The sequence below is a fragment of the Impatiens glandulifera genome, chromosome 5 (assembly GCF_907164915.1).
Source record: "Impatiens glandulifera chromosome 5, dImpGla2.1, whole genome shotgun sequence".
NCBI lineage: Eukaryota > Viridiplantae > Streptophyta > Magnoliopsida > Ericales > Balsaminaceae > Impatiens > Impatiens glandulifera.
Window position 1 is genome coordinate 35132932 of NC_061866.1, and position 26671 is coordinate 35159602.

Below are 26671 nucleotides of genomic sequence, written 5' to 3' on the forward strand. Positions count from 1 at the left end.
AAATATCTCTCGGTATTGAACTTCTTTGTTTGTTTTTTCACTTTCTTAGCTTAAACAATATTAATGTAACATATTTCACATCCTTAAACATGAACACACATCATCTAGTTTTAAAATTATACACAATCCCCACACATTTTATAATCAAACACTACACACATTATAATTATCATCAAACACAAACATACATATTGTACACTTCTTTATATAATCAAACACAATCATAGACACTTATAAAATTTAACACAATCCCTACACTTAAAAAATAACACACACTTGATTAAATTAGGAGTTTAGACAAGCTAAGATAGTGAAAAACCAATTAGTGAAAATTCAATACCAAAAGATTTTCGGTTTTAAATGGAATGCCGAGAGATATGTTAAATATCTTTCAGTAATGACCTTAACTACAGATTTTTGGGGAAGAGCCAATACCAAAAATATGTTCGATTAACTTTCTCTACTACTCCATCCCAATACTTAGAATTATTTTCTATTTTTTTGGGAAAAGCCAATACCGAAATATTTTTAAATAACTTTCGCTACTACCCTATTCCAATACTTAGAATTATTTTCTGTTTTTTTTAGAATAGACAATACCGAAAGATGTTCGATAAACTTTCATTACTATGAATATTTACCGAAAGATGTAACATTAAAGCAATTTAGCTATGAACACGGATTTGTGCAAATGTTATTGCACTCTCAAACATGAGATTTCTACCCAAGAGTTTAAAAATATTTACTAAAAATGTCATTCGATCTTCACTAGTTTTCGCAATAATATGTATTATTGATATTGTAAGGATTATAATAATTTGGTGATGAACACGGATTAGTGCAAAGGTTATTTCACTCTTATATAGGGGAATTTTACTATATAGTTGAAAAAATATTTACTAAAAATATCATTCGATTTGCACAAGTTTTGCAATTATACTTATTATCGATATTATAAACATTAAAGTAATTTGGTGATGAACACGGATTAGTACAAATGTTATTGCACTTGTAAATAGTGAATTTCTACCCAAGAGTTGAAAAATATTTATTAAAAATGTCATTCGATCTATACTAGTTTTCACAATAATACGTATTATCGATATTGCAAATATTAAAGCAATTTGGCGATGAACATGGATTAATGCAAATTGTATTGCACTCTCAAATAGGAGGATATTTACTTGAGAGTTGAAAATTATTTACTAAAAATATCATTCGATCTGCACTAATTTTTGCAATAATATGTATTATCGATATTGTAAATATTAAAATAATTTAGCGATAAACACAGATTAGTGCAAAACTTATTGCACTCTCAAATAGAGATTTCTACCCTAGAGTTAAAAAATATTTACTAAATATGTCATTCGATCTGCACTAGGTTTCGTAATAATAAGTATTTTCGATATTGCAAACATTAAAAAAATGTGGCATTAAACAAAGTTTATTGCAAAGACTATTGCATTCTCAAATAGAGGATTTCAACTCGAGTGTTTAAAATATTTACTAAATATACCTTTCGATCTGCACTAGATTTTGCAATAAAACGTATTATCGACGATATTACAAAGATTACAATAATTTGGCGATGAATGTTGATTAGTGAAAAGGTTATTGCACTCTTATAAAGGGCAAGAATTAATTTTTTTTACAAAATATGATATTCGATCCGAAATAGGTTTTGCAATAATAATTATTATTGTTATTGCATAATTTATAGTAATGTGGCGATGAACCTGAATTAATGCAAAAGTTATTTTCCATTCATTCTGTAGCCGAGAGTTAGAAACTTTTTTACTAAACTAGATATCATTCAGTAATATTATTCGCAATAATTTCTATGAAAAATATTCCTAAAAAAACTGCAAATATTATAAAAATAAATATATAATTTAAATTTTCAAAGTCAAAACTATATGAATAAAATATAACCATAAAATTTCCAAATAAACAAAAAAATAAATAAGCATAACCTTAAACTGTTAAAAATTAAACAACTAACATGTTCAAGGAATCCAAAGATAGAAGAAAGCTAGGAGTGGAGGAGCTAGGAGTTATTGAAAACAATCGATTAAGTGTAGAATGAGTAGAAACCATGATGAAGATTTGATAACAAAAAATAGGTTGAAGAGAGTGATTGAAGGAAGAGTTTGAAGAATGATATTTTTATGTATAGATAGAGAGTTTGATATGATAAGAAATCTTGAAGATAAAGATAGAATAAAGTGATGAAATGATGAAAAAAAAATGGGAAGATATCTTGATTGAAATAATGAAATGATGGCGTGTGAGAGTAGAAAAGACACAAGTTGTTGGCCGAAATTATGGTGAAACGATAATCGAGGAGACATAATTTAATATGAACCGCAACTAATTTTTCATTGAATGTGAAAATTCATTTAATTTAATGTACATTATAAAGCTAAAAGATCATCTATAATTGTTAATTTGAAACGTATTACTAATAGATTACTAATAGAGGTTTCAAAACTATTAAATATTATTGTAATGTAGTTTGCAATAATATGATACTATACAATTACAGAACTTTTTGCGAAAGATTATATATAATGTTTGATACAAAATTTAATGCTAGTATATTACGAATATGTCGAACGATGTTTTCAAAACTATTAAATATTAATACAATGTATTTTGCAATAATATAATATTATACTATTGCAGAACTATTAAATATAATTGTAATATAGTTTACAGTAATACATTATAATAGAATTGCAGTATCAATTGCGAATAAATTTTTGATTTGTGTCAACACAATATATATTACAAATTTCATTATCACTACTTTAGAATTTAATTTGTAAGAATCGCTGCCTTATTTATAATATTTGTTACAATAGTTAATGAAAATATACTTTATTGTAAAAGATTTTGCAAACATTGATGTCAATATATTTTAGTGATATTATCAGCATTTTTCTTTGGCTTCTTTATTACTATATTAGTTGTAATGATATATTTATAAGAATTTAGAAAAATTATTACATTTTTCTATTTTGTGATATATTTTGGAATATATATTTTTCATATTATATTTTTCGTAAAAATATGTTTTGGTTGGAAATTTGCAACATTACAATTCTTTTATTGCAATGTAGATGGGTGTTCTTAAAAACTTGCATTAAAAAAATGGTTACACCTATATGTTGCGATTCAACAGGTTTTTTAGTGATTGCGATGGTTTAATCCATGAAAAACATTAACCGTCGTAAAAATAAAAGAATAAAGAAAACTTCGGTAAAAACATAAAGATATTTACATATAGTCAATCATCGTCACTAAACTAAAAGATAATTTTTCGTGGCAAAATTCATAAATTAATTCATACTATATTTTGTATGAAATTTTCAACGAAAAATATATTGCGTCAAAGTTTTATACTTAGTCGAAAAAATCGTAAAAAATATCTATCATGGAAAATATATCACAAATTTTTTACGTTATGTTCCACGTTTTCTTCATCATTACTTTTATCACAAATGCCAAAAATAGAAAATCATAACCGTCCTAAATTTCGTAGAAAATCCTATGGAAAATCTTAGAGAAAATGAGAGGGAATGATGTAGCGCAATCTGATTGGCCGATTCAAAAACCTGTACACCACCAAAGGAAAAGAGTCAATTCGCGCATACTAGCCAAAGATCTAAAGGTTGAAGGAAAGATATCGGATAAAAATAACAAATTTTTTCTTTATTCTCTCTCTAATCACCTTTTATCATTCTTCCAACTAGTAATATAGTGACACATCATTCTCTCCCACATTCTCTCTCTCAATTTCCCCTAACACTCTTCTATATATATTTACTTAAATAATAAATTAAATCAAATATAATTAAGTCAAAAGACCAATGCAATAACATATTTTTTGAAAACCTTGATTGTGGGATTGAGTTGATCTTTTGCCTTCAATTTGCTGGAAGGATGCTATTTATAACCTCCCTAGGTCGATAGTGGCTTCAATTAAGTTAAACGACCATTGATTGGTCTTTTGGTTGTTCCTCGGCCAGTTGCTAGTGTAGGCATCGATGATGATCTTGGGCGCATGGAAAATGATCACCGGAGTAGGGTGATCATTTCACCTTTTGAACGAAGTCAAAAGGTGGAGAAATGACAAAGTTCCATCTTTCAAAAATCAAAGATTCTGAGTTTTAAAAAAATTTGAAAAAAATCAACATAGGGGTTTGAATAAGGTAGCAAAAAAAAACTAAAAATCGTCAAAAATATCTTTGGAAGCTTTTTGGATTTTTTAGGTTTTGAAGTTAAAAGTCTTTGTTTGTTGTACGAATTAATTAAAGATTGTTCCTAAACCTGTTTGTAAACTATGTGAACTTTTAAAACCTTTCTATTCTTCATGTATTTCAACCATTTTTCAAAAATAAGTTTGTGGAGGAAAATATGATTTTGATGTTCTAAACCTTCCATTATTTAATTTCATGATTTAGTATAGCTCAAAATATATAATGTGACATGTCTGAAACGGTTAAGGTGATTGAAATAATGTAAAAATAAAAAAGACTGATTATATAATTCCATTGGATATATATATATATATATATATATATATATATATATATATATATATATATATATATATATATATATATATATATATATATATATATATATATATATATATATATATATATGTCTTTTAACTAAAAAAATCTATACTCTTCAAAATAATCACCATTAATTTTTTTTTTCAATCTCCAGGTTATTCAAATAATTTTTACTAATCAAGCCTTAAGATTTTTTTTTTAAAGGTTTGAAATGTGAAGACAAATCATATTATTATTATTATAAGAACTTCTATTTTTGTGAAATTCACATTTTTGTTAATAATATTTGGTTAGATTAAAAAATATAGAAAGACTAATATATTTAGAATTATTAAGTTATAGTTGTTATAAAATCGTTTCAATTAGAGTCTCAATAAATAAATAAATTTGTTTTCGGCCAAACTAACATCCATATGTCCGCATCTGACTATTCCTTTACTTAACTTCTCCAAAATAAATTATGTCCTATCTTACTCACAAATTTTAGTTTTATATATTTTAGCATAGTTTGAAATATTAATTTAAAAATGTCTTTTAATTTTTATTAAGAATGTCATTTATAAAAGAAATGATATATTTTTACTAAAAATATCATGTTTAAGGAGGAAAAGTTCAAATGTTAGCTTTGTTGTTTGGGTGAAGGTTGAAACTGAGATACCCAACATAAGGAGGTAAACGAGTCAAGTTGTTCGTGAGTAGCTCAATTAAAGCAAAGTTTGACAAAGTTTGAGTTGAGTTCGAGTAGCTTGATTTTTGAACTTTGACAAAGCTCGAGTCGAGTTCGAGTAGCTTGATTTTTGAGCTTTATATTTGTTGTTCAACTAACTCGCGAGTAACTCGTTTTAAATATATATTATATAAATAAATAAAAACAGTTGTTTCCTTGTGTCACCCACCATTTCCAGACTCTCTCTCTTCTCCTTCCGTTCTCAAACCCCACTTTTTCTTCTCCTTCTTCCCAATTCTTCCTCCATTAAAGAGACTATAATCGTTGGCTTAAAGGACAAAAGGTTACCAGTTCGATTCTCGATTCTGGAAGTGCTTTGAGTTTAAGCGGGAAGTCATTATTGTAGGGTGTCATGCTAGTTCTCCTTTAATTTTATAAAAAAGACTGTAATCTAGAGGAAATTCAAAGCCTTCAGAACCAAACCAACGAGAAATGACTATTCCTGAGCCGTTGAATTTCTCAAGATCGAGCCTCCATCAAGAGCTTTGTGTAGTTAAAAGGACTCTCAGATCAAATGTCACTACAACAAAAAGACTTTTGACGACGCTTAAAAAGACTTCTGCCAACCCTTAAAAGCGTCGCTAAAAATATCACCGACACTTATTTTTGCGTCGCCAAAAGCAGGGTGGGCGCAAATTATAACGAAGCTTAATTAAGCGTCGGTAACATCAATTTAAGCGTTGCTAAAAGTCTATTTAATTTTTAACAATTTTTAAAATTATAATATTGATTTTTTTTACAATTTTATCTGAATATTTTTTTAAATTAATAATTAATAAAATATATTTTATACTAATTATTGACATTTTTAATTATAACAAAATTAATATAAATTCTCACAACAAAATTAATACAAATTATAGTCTTGAGACAAGTTCCATAGAGTTGGAGTTGTTGAATTCTTCTAGAAACTTCTCTACTTCAAACAGATTTTTCTGGAGCATCTGCCTGAAGCTTTCTAGCTGGTTTCTAGCTAAATCATATTGATTGAAGCTTGATTAAAGCTGTAGTTGGGTTCAGAAAGTTGGATATACAAACACAACATAATCAATAATAAGAATTAGAAGGGTAAAATCTCTGAACTAGACACAAAAATACAATATATATGGACATGCACTAACATCAATAACTTCACTGATCCCATTCACCTCACTTCCACTTGATGTAATAACCTCCACAGTTGGTACCAAAATCCGCAAGAGAGACAACTCTTCCACCTTCACAACAATAACCTCTAAAATAATTTTTTTCACCAGACTTTGATGTAATAACAACCACATCTGTTAAACACAAATTTCATTAAACTTTTATACAAATAATAGTAAAAAAATTCATTTAAGATTCGTAAAAACATTGAACCTTTTTCAGCCATTCCATTCTGCACTTTTGCAATCACATTGAAAAAACATATTTGGCTTGACAAATAGAAAAACTTGATTGTTTGACGACAAGGAAATCATAACAGTTATGTACCAATTGATGTATCCTCCTCCTTAGTTGAGGAGTCAATCAAAGAGGCAGTCAATGAGTTAATCAATTCATTCTGAAAAGGAGGAATCTTCTTTAGCTCAGCAATCACCTCTAGACACATAATTTTGTCTTTATCTGCTGATATTTTATAATATAGAGACCAACATATGTAAAAGAGAAAACGTAAGAGACATGAGAAATAAATATAGAAATTGCCAAATATGAATACTTAAGAGAGTTTTTACTTTGATGAGTGTCATTCCCATGATCAGACAAAAGAGATTATTCTCATTCTTCCTCTTCTTGGATCCTGAAGGCTGAAGGCATGCTTAACTTTGGTAGATGAAAGCTGATGATGATATGATGATGGTCTACATGCATATATATAAATATTTATAATATCCCCTCTTCTAGCCTAGTGGCAACAAGAGGTGGATATCCCCCAGGCCTCCATGAGGTCCCGGGTTCGAGCTCGTCAGGCGGCAAGTTCTGCGCCTGGTTAATTGGTTAAGTATGTTTGCGGGCTATGTACTTAACCCGCGGGGATTAGTCGCACTCCATAGGAGTAGCGGAACCCAGCGTTCTCAAAAAAAATATTTATAAATAATAGTAAAAGTCTTCTCAACTCTTCCATTTGTTTCTTAAGTAATTAGTGAGGAGATGAATGGAATTAGAATTTGGAAGGAACAATACTCTGCTAATTTAATGAATGAAGTAATTACTACTTGCAAGAATGTGAAACAATCACAATACCCTTTATCCCTTACTAATTAGTTAATTGAAAATTGCAAGCCATGCCTATATATATAAAGCTAGGATTTAAGATTTATATTTCTATTCCAAAGATTCATGATAGAAATTCATGAATGAATGCATCTATTAATTAAAGATTGAATACAGAACAAAATTTGTTAACTTGTTAATTTTTATTACCTAACTGTATATATGAATACAAAATCTACATTATTATTATTCTTCAAAATAATATTAAAACTATCAATATTGAAGCTTAAACTTGCTTGCTAGCTAGTTTGGATGCTTTCATCCTTTGGGTTGTGATCAGTAGTATAAATACAAGGGAATTTTACAATCTCACTTCTTCTCCACCCACATTAGGCTGAATCTGTTTTCAATTGTTATATTATTCATTTCACTTTTCTTTCGTTGATCATTTGTCGTCCATAATGTACATTGTGTCATTCACTTTGACTTTGAGCATCAATCAATACATATAAAAGTTCACTCATCTTTCATTTTATTATATTTTTTTTTGCAGAATTCTATGTGTTCTTTGGTCTTTTCCATTTTGGGATGAAACGTCCCTTTCATTTCCAATAGAATGATCTGATCTAGGAAACACTCACTAAATATAGTTGGTTTACATTGTATGTATAGACTAAAGCCCAATTTAAAAGCCTTCCTATATATGTATATAAAACCAATTACCAACAACAATTTGTATATATATGAGCCTTAAGAAATTATAAGGAATATATAAGTACAATTTTTAATTCATAAACTTAATTAGAAAACTGAGCTACAAACAATATCTCAACTTAATTAGATTTGTATAATATAGTTTGATTCCACTAAGAAATTATTGTCATAATATGATTTGAGTATAAAATGTGATTGTTTGGAATAGGAACAAAAACAAATAGAAAAATAGTAATTTTGATATATACATGGACTTACCTATCATTTAAGATTGCTATGCTCAGTGCCATGAGAGCAGTATCAAGTGGCCTCCTCAGAAATCCTAAGCATGTGAATCACAACAAGATACATCCATAAATTTACAAAGATAGATTAAAGACACACAAGTGAGAGGAAAAAAAAGAGACCATACTTTAATTGATGAACATAATTATAATGAAGTAACAAAAACAGACAAAAGTTCAAAAGATAATGTCATATGTTTAAACTAAAATTATGAATCGAGTTTGGAGTTCTACCGCTAGAATGATCACTCCAAACAATGTCCATTTCATTTTCCTATATGTTCTTAACATACGCTCACCAAAGAAAATAGAATAAACAAGCAATCACTTCAAGGCTTGCATATATGTTAAAAATATATAGCTTACAGAACATGAAAGAAGAATTGGAGTCATACATTCAATATAATCGTTAAATACAGTCAAATAAATAACATGATGCATAAACTTCGTCTTCCAACATTATTAACATAAAATTCAGCCTCATATGGAGGACGAGTTCTCTCATAATAGGCAAACACAACAACAACACAACAATAGAATTCTGGAGTATATGACCGTGAATGATACGCATGTGCGAACGGAATGCGATATATATATATATATATATATATATATATATATATATATATATATATATATATATATATATATATATATATATATATATATATATATATATATATATATATATATATATATATATATATATATATATATATATATATATGGAATGGGAAAAGGTCGAAAATGAACCAGTTGATAAGGAGATTGAATGATTATCGTAAGTAGGAGAGTGATTTACAGATAACACCGATCTAGATGGTGTGAAGAATGCCGGAGAATCAAGAATTGAAGAATTTATGAATTGAATCTGCAGAATCTTGAATGGTTCTCAGCTCCAACAAACTGAGTGATGTCTGTAAAAAAAAATGAACTTCAGAAATCTAGTATCTAATTAAGAGTGCTTGAAAAAAGATTTAAAAAAAAAACAGGTAGACCTACCAAAAGTGAACTACACTAATCAGATGAACTGGAAGAGATGACATGGATATTAAGATCAAATTCATTCTCATCAGCTTTTGAAGCAAATTCAGCAAGATTCAATAATGTTGTTCCCACAATAAACACCTTATTCTTCTACCCTAGATTTGAGTTCTGATTTCAGCAAAATATGCATCAATTTCATATTCTCAACAGGATTCCATAACTATATATAAAGAAAAAACAAAAGAACTCACATTCAACAGTGTTAAAGAGATCTCCAAAGGATGGTAAACATTGTCTTTGTAACCAGAAATACCACATGCGCATTAAAATTCTTCCTCCTAATATACGTTTTCTCCAATCCTTCCCTCCTTAGTGAAATTCCTCTTAACCGTTTGTGGGAATGGACTTAGGGCAAACTTAGTTCCTTTCCACCTGATCTTCACTGTCATCCCCTGCTATTCCTCCTATTCGAGTATAATCGTCGAATTATACCTACGAACGACTAACCTAACTTCGAATTTCTTCGATAGAAGCGGCCACCATGGCCGCCATCTCATCATCTTAACCACCATTAGATCCGTAGAGAGTTTGGAGAGAGAATTGGTACTCCGAACTGGCTGTGGCAAACTGATTAGGTTAGAAAATTAGTGCACATCAAATGAATTGGGTTTGGTTTTCTATATATCTAAAAACTGATTCCTAATTTAAAAAATATATAAGTTAAATTTTTATTCTTAAATGTAATACTATGTTTAATTAATTTATTTTTAATTTATATTATCTTTTATTTTTAATTTAATTTAATTAAATTTAAATAATAATTAAATAAAAGATATATATTAATAAAAAAAATTAATAATGCTATAAAAAAATTAAAAATTAAATTTTAATGTTAATAAAATTTTAAGTCAAATTTAATTTAAAATTTTAAAAATAGTGAAATAAAATATTTATAAAGTTTAAAAATAAAACATAAAAAATATTAAATTTTAGAATAATTAAATTAAAAAGTTTTAACAAATTTTATAAAAAAAAATAATAAAGGTGATGGTATAAATATAAAGGTTGGCAAAAGTTTTTTTCATTTAATTTTTACCAACCCTTATTAAGCGTTGGCATATAAGGGTTGTTGGAAGTATGTTTTGTTGTAGTGTCTCACTTGTATGGATGAGAAAGCTTGTCGCTTGTATGGATGAGAAAGATGTCAACGTCGCTCATTGATCTTGCGCCGAAATAGACACTATAAAAAAAATGTATTTATCTCTTTCTGCCTCAACTACTATTGTCGATTAGGGTTTTTTGTTTCCTTTTGATCGACTATTTTGTGTATATCGTGGAAGATAGGTTTTTATATCAGACTTCCTTATTATGCATTTATACCATGTGCTTTTGATTCATATGTCCTGTATGTTGGGGTGTCCGGCCCATTGGGCTTGGACTAATAATATATATTATATTTTTATATATTATAATGATATATTATATATTATATTATAATGATATATTATATATTATAATATATTATTCTATACTATATAATAGACATTAAGGGTTTCCAGTCACAACACACAAGTTTGAGGGAAACAAGACTGAAAAAACAAGAAAAATGTAGGTTTTAGGAAAAAAAAGGAGTTTTTTCTTCAATTACTTTCATTTCTATTTCTAGATAGTTTTTAAATGTTTAGGTAATCTTTCTGATTGTAACCTTATTTTTTAAGAACTTTGTATTACACATTATAAATGATATTATAGTGGATGGTTTAATCGGCCTAAAGGTCTTGTGATTTTTACTCTTGTTAAAGGGTTTTCCATGCTAAAGCTCGTTTCTCTTTTCTTTTTCATTATCTTCTTGATTGAATGAAGATTGATAGATTATAAACACTCTTGTTAAAGGGTTTTTCATGCCAAAGCTCATGTCTCTTTTCTTTTTTATTATCTTCTTGATTGAATGAAGATTGATAGATTATAAACAGGGCACTAAAACCAAAAAAGAATATGTTCCGCATTAGGTTCATTTTTACCAACAAGTGGTATCAGAGTAGATTGTACTCCTTGTGCTGTTTATAATAATGGAGAGCAATACGAGTATAATGGTTACTCTTAATGAGTTTCAACTATCATTGTGTGGAAAGGGAAGATGGAAGATCTTCTTTACGTCAAAGATTATTATTTACATGTGTTTGCTGATGAAAAGTCATAAGATAGAACCGATGAGCAATGGACCTTGAGTCATCGTTAGGTGTGCGACTACATTAGGCAATGGGTGGATAATAATGTTCCCAACCATGTCAGTGAAGAGATACACGTGAATGGTCTATGGAGAAAACATGAAGAGTTATATGCTCGGAAGACTAGTAACAACAAATTTCTTCTAATCAAACAGATGATGGGCTTGAAGTACCAAGATGGAAGCACCATATCTAATCACTTGAATACATTTTAGGGAATTATTAATCAACTAACTGGAATGGGTATCAAGTTCGATGATGAAGTGCAAGGGTTATGGATTCTTGGTACACTACCAGACTCATGGGAGACGTTCAGAACGTCAATGTCTAACTCAACCGCAAATAGTATTTGTACTATGGAGGTGGTGAAGAGTAGCGTCCTCAATGAAGAGATGATAAGAAAATCTCAGGTTTCTTCTTCAAATTCTAATGTCCTATTTACTAAAAGAAGAGGGAGAACTAATAGTAGAGGCCCAAATGAGAGGAGTAAAAGCAAAAGTAGATCTTGTAACAATTCTAATATTGAGTGTTCTCATTTTGGCAAAAAGGGGCACATCAAAAATTTTTCCGAACGTTCCGACAAGAGAACAAAAATACAAATGATAAAGAAATGAAATTTAATGATGGTGACAAACATGAGAAAGTCAATGTTACCACTGATGATTTCTTTAGTTTGTATGACAATGATATTAATCTCGCTTGCTAGGAGACAAAATGGGTGATTGATAGCGGTGCTTCAATACCTACCACATCGTGGTGGGATTTCTTCATATCCTACACTTCTAGTGATTGTGGAAGTATTAGAATGGGTAATAATGGCATTTCCAAAGTTATTGGTTTTGGAACCGTGTGTCTAAAGATTGAAAATGACAACACGTTAGTTCTGAAGAATGTGAAGCACATCCCCGACATCCGTATGAATTTGATCTCCACTAGGAAGCTCAATGATGAAGGCTTTTGCAATACATTTTGTGACGGAAATTGGAAGCTTACTAAAGGCTCATTGACATTGGCAAATGGAGAAAAGTGCTCCTCATTGTATATGATGCGGGCAATGATTGTAAAATTTTCAGTCAATGTAGTTGATGATGAAGAAAACGTTGAGCTTTGGCATAACAAACTTAGTCATATGAGTGAAAAAAGTTTGATAATATTGGCTAAGAAAAGCCTTCTCTCTAGAGTGAAGAATAGTTATTTGAAGAAGTGTACTCATTGTTTAGCAGGGAAACAGACTAGAGTTGCATTCAAAAATGTTCCTCACTCGCGTAAACCATGTATACTTGATTTAGTATATTCTGATGTGTGTGGTCCTATGTATACAAGGACACTTGGTGGTGCCTTATATTTTGACTTTTATTGAAGATCATTCAAGAAAGAATTGAGTATATGCTTTAAAGTCTAAAGATCAAATGTTAGATATTTTCAAACAGTTCCATGCTCTTGTGGAAAGACAGGCATGAACAAAACTTAAGTGTGTTCTGACTGATAATGGTGGTGAGTATTGTGGTCCTTTTGATGAGTATTATAAGAAGCAAGTAATACGACATCAAAAAACACATCCGAAGACACCTCAATTAAATGGTTTAGATGAGAGGATGAACCAAACACTAATTGAAAGAGTGGGATGTTTGCTTTCACAATCACAACTTTCAAAATCATTTTGGGGTGAGGCTTTGAATATAGTGGTACATGTTTTGAATCTCACGCCATGCGTTCCTTTGAATTTTGAGGTGCTAGACAAGATATGGTCGGGAAAGGAAATTTCTTATGATCATCTACGCGTATTTGGGTGCAAGACTTTTGTTCATATTTTGAAAAATGAATGATCTAAGATTGACGTAAAGACAAGACAATGTGTATTCACCGGTTTTGAGTTGGATGAGTTTGGTTTCAAATTCTATGATCCAATTCAGAAAAAACTCATTAGAAGTCGAGATGTTGTATTTATCAAAAACCAGAACATAACAGATATTAATAAATAGAAACAGTTGAGAAGAATATTGATGATTCTATTGAGATAGAACCAGTTCCTACACATGCAGTGCACCCTAATCATAGGGAAAATGTGTCAAATGATAGTCATGGTATCGCTAATGATGAAATTCCGTCGACCAATGATCCATCTGAAAATGTTGATGAAGAAGTTCAAAATAAACCAGTAGAACCTCCTTTGAGAAGATCTATTAGAGAGCGTCGTCCCTCGACGATGTACCCTTTATGTGAGTATGTGATTCTCACAGATGTAGGGGAGCCAGAAACCTACCAAGAAACAATTTATGTTGATGAGAAAATGTCGTGGTTGAAAGCTATGGAATAAGAGATGTAATCACTTCATGAGAACCACACTTATGACTTGGAAAAGTATCCACGAGGAAAGAAGATTCTCAAGAACAGATGGATTTACATGATTAAGACCGAAAATAAAAATTCACAACCAAGATACAAGGCTCAGTTGGTTGTTAAAGGGTTTGGTCAAAAGAAAGGTATTGATTTTGAAGAGATATTATCTCCGGTTGTGAAGATGTCCCTGATCCGAGTTGCTCTTGGTATAGCAGCATGCTTGAACCCAAAGATTTAACAAATTGATGTGAAAACTGCATTTCTTCATGGTGATTTGAAAAAAGAAATTTATATGGAGCAGCTAGAGGGATTCAAAGTCAAGGGAAAGGAGCATCTTATGTGCAAATTGAAAAAGAGTTTGTATGGTCTCAAACAAGCTCCAAGGTAATGGTACAAGAAGTTTGACTCTTTTTTAATGAGTCATGGGTACAACAAAACATTGTCAAATCACTGCGTATTTGTCAAAAGGTACTCAAAAGATGACTTTATTATTCTTCTTTTATATGTTGATGACATGTTAATTATCGACCATGATACTAGCAAGATTGATATACTAAAGAGTTGAACAAATCTTTTGCGATGAAAGATTTAGGACCGATAAAGAAGATACTCAACATGAATATTTCTCGTGATAGTTGAGTATACAAACTCAGATATGGCAAGTGATGTTGATTTTAGGAAGTCTATTTCAGGATTTCTGATGACTTTTGTAGGAGAAGCTGTTTTATGGTAATCAAAGTTGCAAAAATATGTTGCGTTGTCCACCACAGAAGCTGTGTACATTGCAATCACTGAGGGTTGTAAAGAAGCTTTGTGGATGAAGAGATTTCTCGAAGAGTTAAGTTGTAGCCAAGAGAAATTTATTGTGTTTAGCGATAGCTAGAGCGTTATCCACCTCTCCAAGAACTCTTTATTTCATTCTAAATCAAAGCATATTGATGTGAGATACCACTGGATTTGAGACATGCTTGAAACAAAGCGATTGTACTTCGCAAAAGTGCACACCAGTAAAAATGGATCGGACATGTTGACGAAGACTTTGTCGGGTGAAAAACTTGAAGCTTGTCGGCGAAGAGCGGGCCAGTTGGAGTCCACCATATGAGCCGGAGGGAGAGTTTGTTGGGGGTGTCCGACCAATTAGGCTTGGACTAATAATATATATTATATTATATATTATAATGATATATTATATATTATATATTATAATTATATATATTCTATATTATTTTATATTATTTTATATTATATATTATTATATACTATATAATAGACATGAAGGGTTTCCAATCACAACACACAAATTTGAGGGAAACAAGACAGAGAGAGCAAGACGAAGGCAGACTTTAAGAAGAAAAATGAGTTTTTTCTTCAATTACTTTCACTTCTCTTTCTAAATAGTTCTTAAAGGCTTAGGTAAGCTTTCTTATTGTAAACCTTATTTTGTAAGAACTTTGTAAGAACTTTGTATTACCCATTATAAACGATATTACAGTGGATGGTTTAAGCGGCCTAATGGTCTCGTGGTTTTTTTTATTATTATTAAAGGGTTTTCTACGCTAAAGCTTGTGTCTCTCTTTTTTCATTGTCTGCTTGATTGAATGAAGATTGATAGCTTATAAATAGGACACTAAAACCAAAAAGGAATATGTTCCGCATTAGATTCTTTTTATTAACACTATTGTTTACTTTGCATAACCTTTTTTTTTTAGATTTTCAACATTAGATGTTACACACATGCCTTAATCTATTTGTTTTTGGAGAGAATTTGGATATTTAAAAAGTAAAGAAACTTGTACCTTGATGTGTCCAGAACCTTAAAACTTTAGGGTTCAAAATGAAAGCCAGACCACAACACAACCACCATGCTAGATCTGATAACGGATAACTTACATAGTGATAGGCCTTTGGGGGTTGTTGAATGATTGAATCCCTTGTGTTATTTCTGTTCATGACTTTGTTGTTTGATACTTAGAGTCATTTTTACTTATATTTTGTTTGTTATTACCCTACCAAGATAGCTTAGTGGTAAAAATCGTTTTAAAAGACTAAGAGATCACGAGTTCGATTTTACCCGTAAGCGTTTTGAATGAAAACGGAGGTTTGGTTGTGGGATGTCATGCTAGTTCTCCTTAATTAAAAAAAAACATATTTCGTTTGTTGTTCACTCATAATTTCCCTTTCTCTTTACAACTACATGCACAAAAAAAAAATTATTTCTAGTAGTACGTCCTTGAATATACAAAAACTTAATGAAGAAACATAATACAAAAGTTGATGAAGAAAACTTCTCATGAAAGAAGATCTAGAAAGAGCATAGTCGCATCACTGTTAGCAAATGAGAAACCAAATCTTTATTAGCGTCATTTTCATTGCAACAAATGGTTATAAATATAAATAGTAGAATAAGGTTAATTGTATACTCAACTTTCATTTTCTAAATTTTAGTATTTGTGATGAACATCTTCTAAATATTCAATTTCATTTGTAATTTTTAATGAATTTGTGATTGAATAAACATTTGTTATCTTTAAATTATATGATTATATTTATATTTGTCATTTTGAAATAATATTGTGATTATATATGTGTAATTTTTGAAATATACATTATATTATGTTTCAGATATTATTAATAATAAAATTTAATTTTAATTAATCAATTTTAATTTTTGAGTTTTCGAGCTCGAGTAGTTCGAATTGTCATCGAGCCAGGTTCCAGTATAAATTTTGATACTCGATCGAGTTCGAGTATTTATAATGCTATTCGAACTCGAGTAGTATATTATTTTACTCGAATCGTGTACCCTCTCACCCAAGGCTGTTAAAATCTCGAGTTAACTCTTAAAATCTTACGATTTTACGATTTCACATTAGGTTAACGAGTCTGATTTTAAGTAAACTCTTAAATAGGTAAACTCTTACGATTTTAAATTTACGATAATATGATTTTATGATTTTACGAGTTTATAAATAATTTCGATTTTACGATTTTACTTTAAAAAATCAAATTTATATTTAAAATTAAAAAATAAAGTTATTGGTTATTTAAATTAATTAATTAATATAATTAATTTTGTAATTATAATTTTTTATAGTGTTATTTATTTATTATTATTATTTAATTAATTTTATATGAAAGTATATAATTTCTTAAAATTGGTTAAGTATAAAATATTTAATTATATATAAAAATTAATAATAATATATAACTATTATTTTTTTAAATTAAATTCTTACGATTTCACGTAAACTCTAGATTTTACGAGTTTACAACCGGTTAACGATTCTACGTAAACTCTCGATTTTGACAGCCTTGCTCTCACCTAACCTTCGTAAAACAAATAAAAATGTTTTAAATAAAAGTTAAACCCATAATTTTTTTTTTTAATATATATAAATAAATATAAATATATATGAATAAAATGAGTTTGAAGAACTGAAAATGAAATGGGATTGTGTTTGATAAAGAGAGCAAACAGGTGTGCGAGAAAGTCCACGCGTAACAAACAGCAGCTCCTAATCCCCCATGTACCTATAAAACGCTTCCTAAACCACCGCCTTACCTTTCAACCCATTTCGATCACCACAGATGAACAACTAGCACATCACTTGCTTCAAACGTGTCCGCATTCTCTCTCTCTCCGGTGGATATCTTATGGACCTTCGCCGCCGATCACCTGCGACCTCGATCCGATCACGGAAAGTTGCCGTCGACGAGGAACCCACAAACCCCCGCCACCTACAGAAACCTTCATCGCCCAAGGCGTCGGACCTTCTACCCCTTCCAGTTTATGCAATCAATGGAATAGTCTTCACGCTCTTCTTCTCCATTGCCTACTTTCTTCTACACCGATGGAGAGAGAAAATCAGGAATTCAATGCCTCTTCACGTTGTTACTCTCTCTGAACTTGTTGCTGTGCTCTCACTCATTGCCTCCTTCGTTTATCTATTAGGATTCTTCGGGATCGATTTCGTACAATCCTTGTTCACCGGACGATCTCCTCAAGACGATGAATGGGATTCAGAGGAACAAGAAATCGTTAATGAGGACAAGCGTTGTGGTCCCTGTTCCGCTGCTATTGACTCCATCTCGGTTACTCAGCCAATGACTCCTTATTCTCCCAATGCTGCTGCGGCACCGGAAGAGAAATACTTACTTACGGGAGAAGATGAAGAGATCGTAAACGCGGTTGTCGCTGGTAAGATCCCTTCGTATTCGCTCGAATCGAAAATAGGTGACTGCAAGAGAGCGGCCGCTATTCGACGAGAGGCGTTACAGAAGATTACGGGAAAGGTCTTAGATGGCCTCCCTTTAGAAGGATTCGATTACGAATCAATTTTGGGACAGTGCTGTGAAATGCCTATAGGTTACGTACAGATACCAGTCGGCGTCGCCGGACCACTGCTTCTTGACGGCAGGGAATACACCGTTCCCATGGCGACTACAGAAGGATGTTTGGTTGCGAGCACAAATAGGGGATGCAAGGCGATCTACACCTCCGGTGGTGCCACTAGTGTTCTTCTAAGAGATGCCATGACTAGAGCTCCCGTTGTCCGCTTCTCTTCGGCCAAGAGAGCCGCAGATCTGAAAATGTTCTTGGAAGATCCGATGAACTTTGATACCTTATCCGTCGTTTTCAACAAGTGAGTATAATTCAATTCAGTCACATTCACATAATTGAGACTTTGAAGAATTAGTTGATGTGATTAAAGAAATGATTGGATATTTGTATACAACAGATCTAGCAGATTTGGAAAACTTCAGGGAGTAAAGTGTGCAATTGCTGGGAAGAATCTATACATGAGATTCAGCTGTAGCACAGGGGATGCCATGGGGATGAACATGGTATCAAAGGGTGTACAGAATGTTCTTGATTTCCTCATGTCCGACTTCCCTGATATGGATATCATTGGCATCTCTGGTAATTATTAACTGCAACTGTTTTCTTATAACCAGTTTATCTAGATTCTGATTACATCCTGCTTTCAAAATTGCCAATGATTTCTTTGATATGAAATGTGGGATTTACTAGGGTATATCTGAAATCGCATGTAAAGTTCATATCTGTCTCCACCATAAGTTTTTGAGCCCTCTCAGTGCTCAATTATACACTTCCTCTAGCCCCACTATTAATCCCTGTCACACAGACTATAAGAACAATCCATTCCTATCACCTCTCACTTCAGTACTTCAATTGGATTGAATAAGAATCTCTTAGGCATTGTTTGATGTGGGTTATTTGAGATTAATTTCAAATTACTAACTATTTAATCTACACATATCATTCAAATCATTTAGATTCTTTCATTATATATTTATTACATCATAGGTTTCACCGTTTTTACAAATAACCTTGTTCGGTATTAGTTTGATCTTGTTTGATATTGGGTTTCTTAGGATTTTTATAGGTTTTGTGCTAATTTGAAATTTGTTTAAGATAAATTATTAAAATGTTCTTTTGTATTTAAAATTTAAATTTATTATAATTAAAGTAATGATATTTTGGTATTTTAGTTGAAAATTTAAATGATTTGATGGTTAGTGTGATATTGATATGACAAATAGAGAGTTTCCAAAACACTGTAAAAAAACAAAACAACCCAAGATTGAACCAGCTCTAGTGAAATGTGAGTTTTTTTTAGAGGGTTTTGGTATTTAGATCAATGATTTGAATGATGAGGATGATGGGTTATTTGAGATTAAACTCAAATTAAACAAGGCCCTAATGTCTTTTTACCTAATTAACTCCAAATAACATGATTTTTAATAACCACATTATGAAAATAACCACTTAACTATTCAAAATAACCCTAGATCAAATAAGGCCCTAGTCAAAGCCTCTTGCCATGAGCTACCAGGGTGGGTAATATATTTGGACAGAGGAGACCAAGTCTTATGATAAGTTGCATGATACTAAACTACCTAGGCTAGCCAGGAGAGTAGTTCTAAGTTCAGATCACTCAGTTTCCATGTGAAATCTCATCTGGTTCACACCCAGATGAGAAAACAGGATAAAATGGTGCTCTCCAATGAAACTTAAATGCACAATCCCTTATGAACATTTAATTTGAACACCAACTATTAATTTGGCATTTGGTGAAGGCTTTATAATTCAAGTAGAAATACAGATGTGATAATGATGTTTTTTTTTTATATTATCTGGTATCGCCAAGCTAACCAACTCTAGAACTGGATTAGGCAACTTCTGCTCAGACAAGAAGCCTGCAGCGGTGAACTGGATTGAAGGGCGAGGGAAATCTGTTGTGTGCGAGGCGATTATCAATGAAGAAGTGGTGAAGAAGGTTCTGAAGACTAGTGTGGCTGCATTAGTGGAGCTGAACATGCTAAAAAACCTAACTGGCTCTGCCATGGCTGGTGCTCTTGGTGGGTTCAATGCTCATGCAAGCAACATTGTTTCAGCTGTGTTCTTAGCCACTGGTCAGGACCCAGCTCAGAATGTAGAGAGCTCCCATTGCATCACAATGATGGAAGCTGTCAATGATGGCAAAGATCTTCACATCTCCGTCACCATGCCTTCCATTGAGGTATTTTAGGATTTTGATTGATATTTCAGTGAGTTATTTGAGCAAGAACTTTTTCCTTTCTTTTTAGAAAAAGAAATTATATGTTGAATTAATAGTTGATTTTTTCTGGGACTGAAGGTGGGGACGGTGGGAGGTGGGACCCAGTTAGCATCGCAGTCAGCATGCCTGAACCTTGTGGGAGTGAAGGGAGCAAACAGGGAATCCCCGGGATCGAATGCAAGGCTTTTGGCTACTATTGTGGCTGGTTCGGTTCTAGCAGGGGAACTATCTTTAATGTCGGCTCTTGCATCTGGCCAACTTGTGAGGAGTCACATGAAATACAACAGATCTAGCAAAGATATTACACAAGCAGCTTCCTGAAGGAAATGGTTAGAGTTCACTTCTTTTATGATGAGTTTAATGTTGTAACCTTATTCCCCGACTTTTAAACAAGCTGAAATTGATTTTCTGTTCTTTTACCTGTAATTATCGTTCTTTCTATGTTACCATCCTGTTCAATACTTGCATTTTGTTTTTGTCAGTTCTCATATATATATATAACACTAAATAATGTCACTGGTCAAATGATTATGGAAAGTCAGCAAAATTTAACACATTGGATTGCCAGAATTTTGGCAAGTTGAGCTGAATCGCATTTAACCAGGGTTGTTCTTGACTTAATTAAGACTACTTCTTGGTTTTCAAGCCCTGTAATATTATTTGGTCTGATTCATCAATGAAGCTCGGTCTTTCTCTAATTACTAAGAGCGACCTTCTATGGGGTTCAATCTGAAGGTGATTGATATAATTGTTTAGTTAAGTTTATTTATTGAGATTTTGGCATTTGGTGTCAGATTATTCTAACACCAATTTCTGTTGTGTTATAACTGCTAATGTCAGTTAATTATCAGATCACATGAAGGTCCGGATGCAAGATAGAAGTGACCCTTGAGTATCCAGGAAAATTATTATGCTTTTCAGCGTGCTAAATTATCCAATGTTTCAGGTATACACTGGCTCTCTCTTGCTTGTTTGCTTGATCATTATCAAACAATCATGTAGAAGAAACAATCGGATTCTGTTTTTGAATAATCTATTTTTTTCTAAATAAATCTTGCTCGATTAAAAAGTGGATTATTTGATTTAAATAATGATGTGAAATAGGATATGAAGATTCATTTAGCTTAGTGGTTGAGCTCAAAAACTCTTTTATGAAAAACTCCTATATAGTATTGGTATAGTATTGGTACACAACCCGAAAAGGGACCTAAAGAATTTTGAATATTTTCTTAATGACCTGTTTAGTATTTTATGAGCTTTAGCTCATTTTATAAAATGTAAATCACTAACCTATTTTATGTCCAATAAAAATGTATGAAGCTTTAATTATCTTCTTCTGTAGTTTGCCATAAAATAAAAGGGTTGAGACGGCAAGCTTGTTTTTCCTATTCCTGTACAATCAGGCAACAAAAGACAGGTACAATAACAATGGAGCTTATATTGTTCTAAAACCACCCAATTTTGCGACGCCAGAGTTCCACAGTTTCCGAGCAGGTCTCCTAGGCCAATGGTGCGTTTGTCACTTACCATTCTATTCGAAAAAGCTTCTGCAGAGACATCCTTCATTTCTGTAATTTGATATGAATCACAGACAATCGGCATTTCTGTAGAGAGAATACTTATCTTAACTGGATTCCTTCTGATGGATTTTGGTATATAACTAATTTATCTGTTTTTATACCAAGGTCAGGGTGAGCAAATGGTAAAACCAATCTGTTTTGTCCGATCCGTATTAAGTCCAAACTAAGTTTATTCAATCCGTAATCCAAACCATTTTACTAATTAATACGGATTGGATTGAAAATGGTTGGGATAATCCAAACTAAAAAATATTTATATATATCAGCTTGAAATTAGTCAACAATTTTTAAAAAAAAATAAAAAAATTTTAATTATTTTTTTAAAATTTGAATTTTTTATTATTATTAAATTTGAATCTAAAAAAATAATAAAAAAATAAAAAGAAAAATAAATATCGAGATGAAATTTAATTTAAAGAAAATTAATTAAAACATATATTTTTATTTAGATAGTTTGGATAATTTGTATAATCCTAATCCAATCCGATTTAATTCAATTCGAATTCAATCCAATTCGATCTCAGTTTAATCCGAAATATCGGATCTGAATTAGTATTTAGGAATTGGATTGGATTTCAGATTAAACCACTCAATGCTCACCCCTAACCAAGGTCCCATGTAGGGTGTAAACGAGTTAAGCCGAGCTCGAACTACCACTAGCTCGAGTTTGGCCCGACTCGTTATTTATTGGCTTGAACTCAATCGAGTTTTAAATATTAAGCTCGAACTCGGCTTGATTTATGAGTTCGAGTTCGGCTCGAAAAGTTCGAAAGACTCGAATTTAAATATATTTAAATATTAATTTTTTATATTAAAAAAATATAATGGAAGTCGAGAGTTCATTTATCGGATCGTACAGCTCTCTGTGTATTTTTTTTTTATAGCTAGGATTTGGTTCACGTAAGAATGAACGTATTGGTTCACGTAAGAATCCATGTAAACAGAATGTTTTCATATTTGAGATAAACTTAAACTTGATAAACTTGAATCTATTATGATTATTTTAAAAAATAATTTTTTTTAGTGAAATAAAAATAATTTTATATCTTATTAAATATAATAAATTAAGATGACATATATGAAATAATATTATATATAATTATATTTTGATTTAAGTTTTAGAAATTATAATTAAAATAATATCCAATTTATTTACTTTTCTATAACTTAGATTTTGGAAAATTATATTTATATAAATAAATTAATATTAAATATATTTATTTCTTTATAAGTATTATATAACATATATTATTTAATTTATAAATATATTTTGAGGAGGCCCATAAGCCTATTAAATTATTAATAGTCTTATGAATTTGATTAAAAAAATATATTATTAGGCTTGAAAAAGCTCGACGAGTCATAAGTGAGTTCGAGCTCGAATCTTAAACGAGTTCGGTTCAAATTTATTTTTGACCGAATTCGAATCGAATTTTGACCGAGCCACTCACGAGTAGCTCACAAGCGACTCGATTCATTCACCCCTTAGTCCCATATTTGATTTTTACTTAGCTTTAAATGAAGGAGGTGGACGTTATGGTGGTGGGGTGTCTAATTCATTTAAAAAAAATACTAATTTATCTTTGAGTAATGATTGAGAGATTTTGTGTCATTAATGATATCGGATCGGAGATGATATGTTAACACGTGATTGGACTTAAATCTAATAAGAGAGATAAATTTAATTTAATTTATTTTTAAGTTTAATCTTGTATTGTCAAATCATTCTCGATATCATTCATAATACCAAATTTTCGCTCTTTATCTTTTGCCTGGATTCTCTTTTCTTCTTTCCAACTCCTTATATTTCAGTCTTATATTCATCATTGCATAATATACTCATGCATAAAATGAGAATTGATTAAAATATTTATAGTATTCTAACAAGTGAATTATCTAAACATTTTTTCATTATCTTCTTAAAATCTTTAGCACTTGCAATTAGTTTTTATTGTTGATTTGAAGTTGTCTTTTGCATTCACATAAACATTAAGTTAGTATATGAATGCAAAAGACAATAATATATTTCCCAAACCTTATAGGAAGATCATTATGAAGTGTTGCTGGTAACAATAATATAAATCATTTTACTTATTAAGATTGAGAACACTTGGGTGAAATTGGACTGGTTCACACATTTAGAGAAATGAAGTCCATTAAACTTATTAATGGACTAAAACATGTTTGTGAGGCTATATTGATGTTCTTAATAATATACCATGGATGTCCAATTCGTAATTTTAGATATACCAAACAAAATATAGATTATGCTCATAATCATCAAATAATTTATCTTTTTTATTTTATTTAATAATTTAGGATGATTAAATAATTGATTCATGATCCACCTTTTCATAATATATAATGAATATATAAACTTTTATCACTTTGTTGATTTATATTCATTAAAATTTATGAATTCTGTAAAGAAAAAAAATGTTCTAATCCCTTTCACCTCTTTTTCATAAGGATCTATGTGTAAATGAAAAAACTTTTAGGTTAGAAACAGGGAAAACCTATTTAGAAACATATCCACCTCAACAACCTTTCCATATTGAAAAGGGAGAAAAAATAATAAATTTCACGTCATACAAAACATTAATTGAAAATGATACACTCCCAATAACATGCAAAACAAAATTACACAAGTCTGTTCTTAAATATTCTAGGAGTACAATTACAATTCATAAAAAATAAAATTGAAAAATTAATAAAATCAATAAATGAAATTAATCTAGGTGCGTTAAAAATAACGCCAAAAGAAAAAGAAGCTTCACCGACCTTCCAACCACCTCCAATAATATTGGACTTCAAACTAAGGTCAATGCAAGAATTTGAAAAAAAAATTTGAAGAAAAATTAGCAAGCTAAGTATTAAAACCTTAGACAAAGAAAACAAAGACATAAATGGGCTGATAAGCCTATACAAAGTAAATTTTACTATAATAGACCAACACCAATGAATGTTTTACATGAAGAATACATACATACAATTGATATTAGTTATTCAGGAAACAAAATATATGAATACAATATTGATGGATATTCAAACAAACAAATTTATAATACAGTACATAGAATGTTGATGTACTCAACAGTTTGTAAAAATAGTGATAAAACAATAGCAACAATGATTGTTGTTGGGTTTACTGGACAATTAAAGGGTTGGTGGGATAATTATTTTTCCCAAGATAATAGAGATTCTATTCTTAATACTGTAAAACAAGAAAACAATAGTCTAACTGAACATAGGGGTGTTCAATATTTGGTCTGAACCGAATATCCGACCGAATTCGAATTCACCGAATTCGAATAAACCGAATTCGAAATACATTTTCGGTTTTCGAATCGAATTTTAAACCGATTCGAATTTAAATACGGTTTTCGGTTTGGTTTTCGAGTTTATGTTTCAGCTCGAAAACCAAACCGAAAACCGAAAACCGAATTCATTTTTATTATTTATTTTTATTATATATTATATAACTTATTACATATTTATATTAAATTATCATGGACCTCCTACTAGATCCCTACATTAAATCCATAGTCCCTAATTCATTTTCCCATTTCTCTAGTTGTCAACACGTCTCAACCGCCATATATTGTCGTCGGCGACACTATTTTATTTTCGTCGTTTAATTGTCGAATATATACTAGCGTTAAGCTAAGTTTGCGTGATTTATATTTTTTTATAATTTAAGTAGATAAGATCTCTTTAACAACTTATTTATTTTGTTAACTCTTTTTAAAAAAATTAACTTATGGGTAAGTGAGGTTCTATATTTGGTCTAAACCGAATATCCGACCGAATTCGAACCGAATTCGAATTCACTGAATTCGAATAAACCGAATTCGAATTTATTCAAATCGGTTCGGTTTTCGAATTTGCTTAAAAAAAATAAAAATTCGAAGAACCCGAACCGAAAACTCGAATAACCCGAAAACCGAACCGATGAACACCCCTAACTGAACATGCGGTTTATACACTATCGATAAATATCACTAAACACTTCACGGGAAGGTTCAGTGATAATAGTGATACAATTAAAACATTATTACAAAATTTAAGGTGTAAGACGCTTTCAAAATTTAGATGGTATAAATATACTTTTCTAAGTAGAGTTATGGAACTCCCAGAATGTAATAATGTACATTGGAAATCAAAATTTATTGACGGCCTTCCTAGCCTATTTGCTGAAAGAGTTAGAAGAAATCTCAAAAAGAGTCATTCAATAATACCATATAAAACATATACATATGGTGTATTAATAGATACTTGTATACAAAAAGGGCTAGCCTTATGTAATGAAATAAGGTTAAACCAACAAATTAAAAGACAGAGTCAAAGCGAACAACAACAATTAGGTCAATTCTGCCAACAATTTGGTATAGATAACCCAACATCTAAAAAGGAGAGAAGGGTAAAATATAATAAGTTTCATAAATATA

General features: G+C 30.8%; 1 protein-coding gene across 1 annotated transcript; it reads left to right on the plus strand.

Annotated features, from left to right (window-relative positions):
- The first annotated feature begins 17629 nt into the window (after window positions 1-17629).
- Window positions 17630-21104, plus strand: LOC124939055 (3-hydroxy-3-methylglutaryl-coenzyme A reductase 1-like). Its single transcript, XM_047479568.1, has 4 exons — window positions 17630-18702; window positions 18799-18980; window positions 20258-20604; window positions 20722-21104. Exons 1-4 carry the CDS (start codon window positions 17714-17716, stop codon window positions 20962-20964), a joined length of 1761 nt encoding a protein of 586 aa, XP_047335524.1. The 5' UTR covers window positions 17630-17713; the 3' UTR covers window positions 20965-21104.
- The last annotated feature ends 5567 nt before the right edge of the window (window positions 21105-26671 follow it).

Excerpts from the sequence above, each read along its gene's own strand:
- LOC124939055 (XM_047479568.1), top strand. The coding sequence starts at position 17,714 with ATGGACCTTCGCCGCCGATCACCTGCGACCTCGATCCGATCACGGAAA. Across the intron at positions 18,703-18,798 it reads TTATCCGTCGTTTTCAACAA|ATCTAGCAGATTTGGAAAAC; the intron begins GTGAGTATAATT and ends TGTATACAACAG. Across the intron at positions 18,981-20,257 it reads GGATATCATTGGCATCTCTG|GCAACTTCTGCTCAGACAAG; the intron begins GTAATTATTAAC and ends GAACTGGATTAG.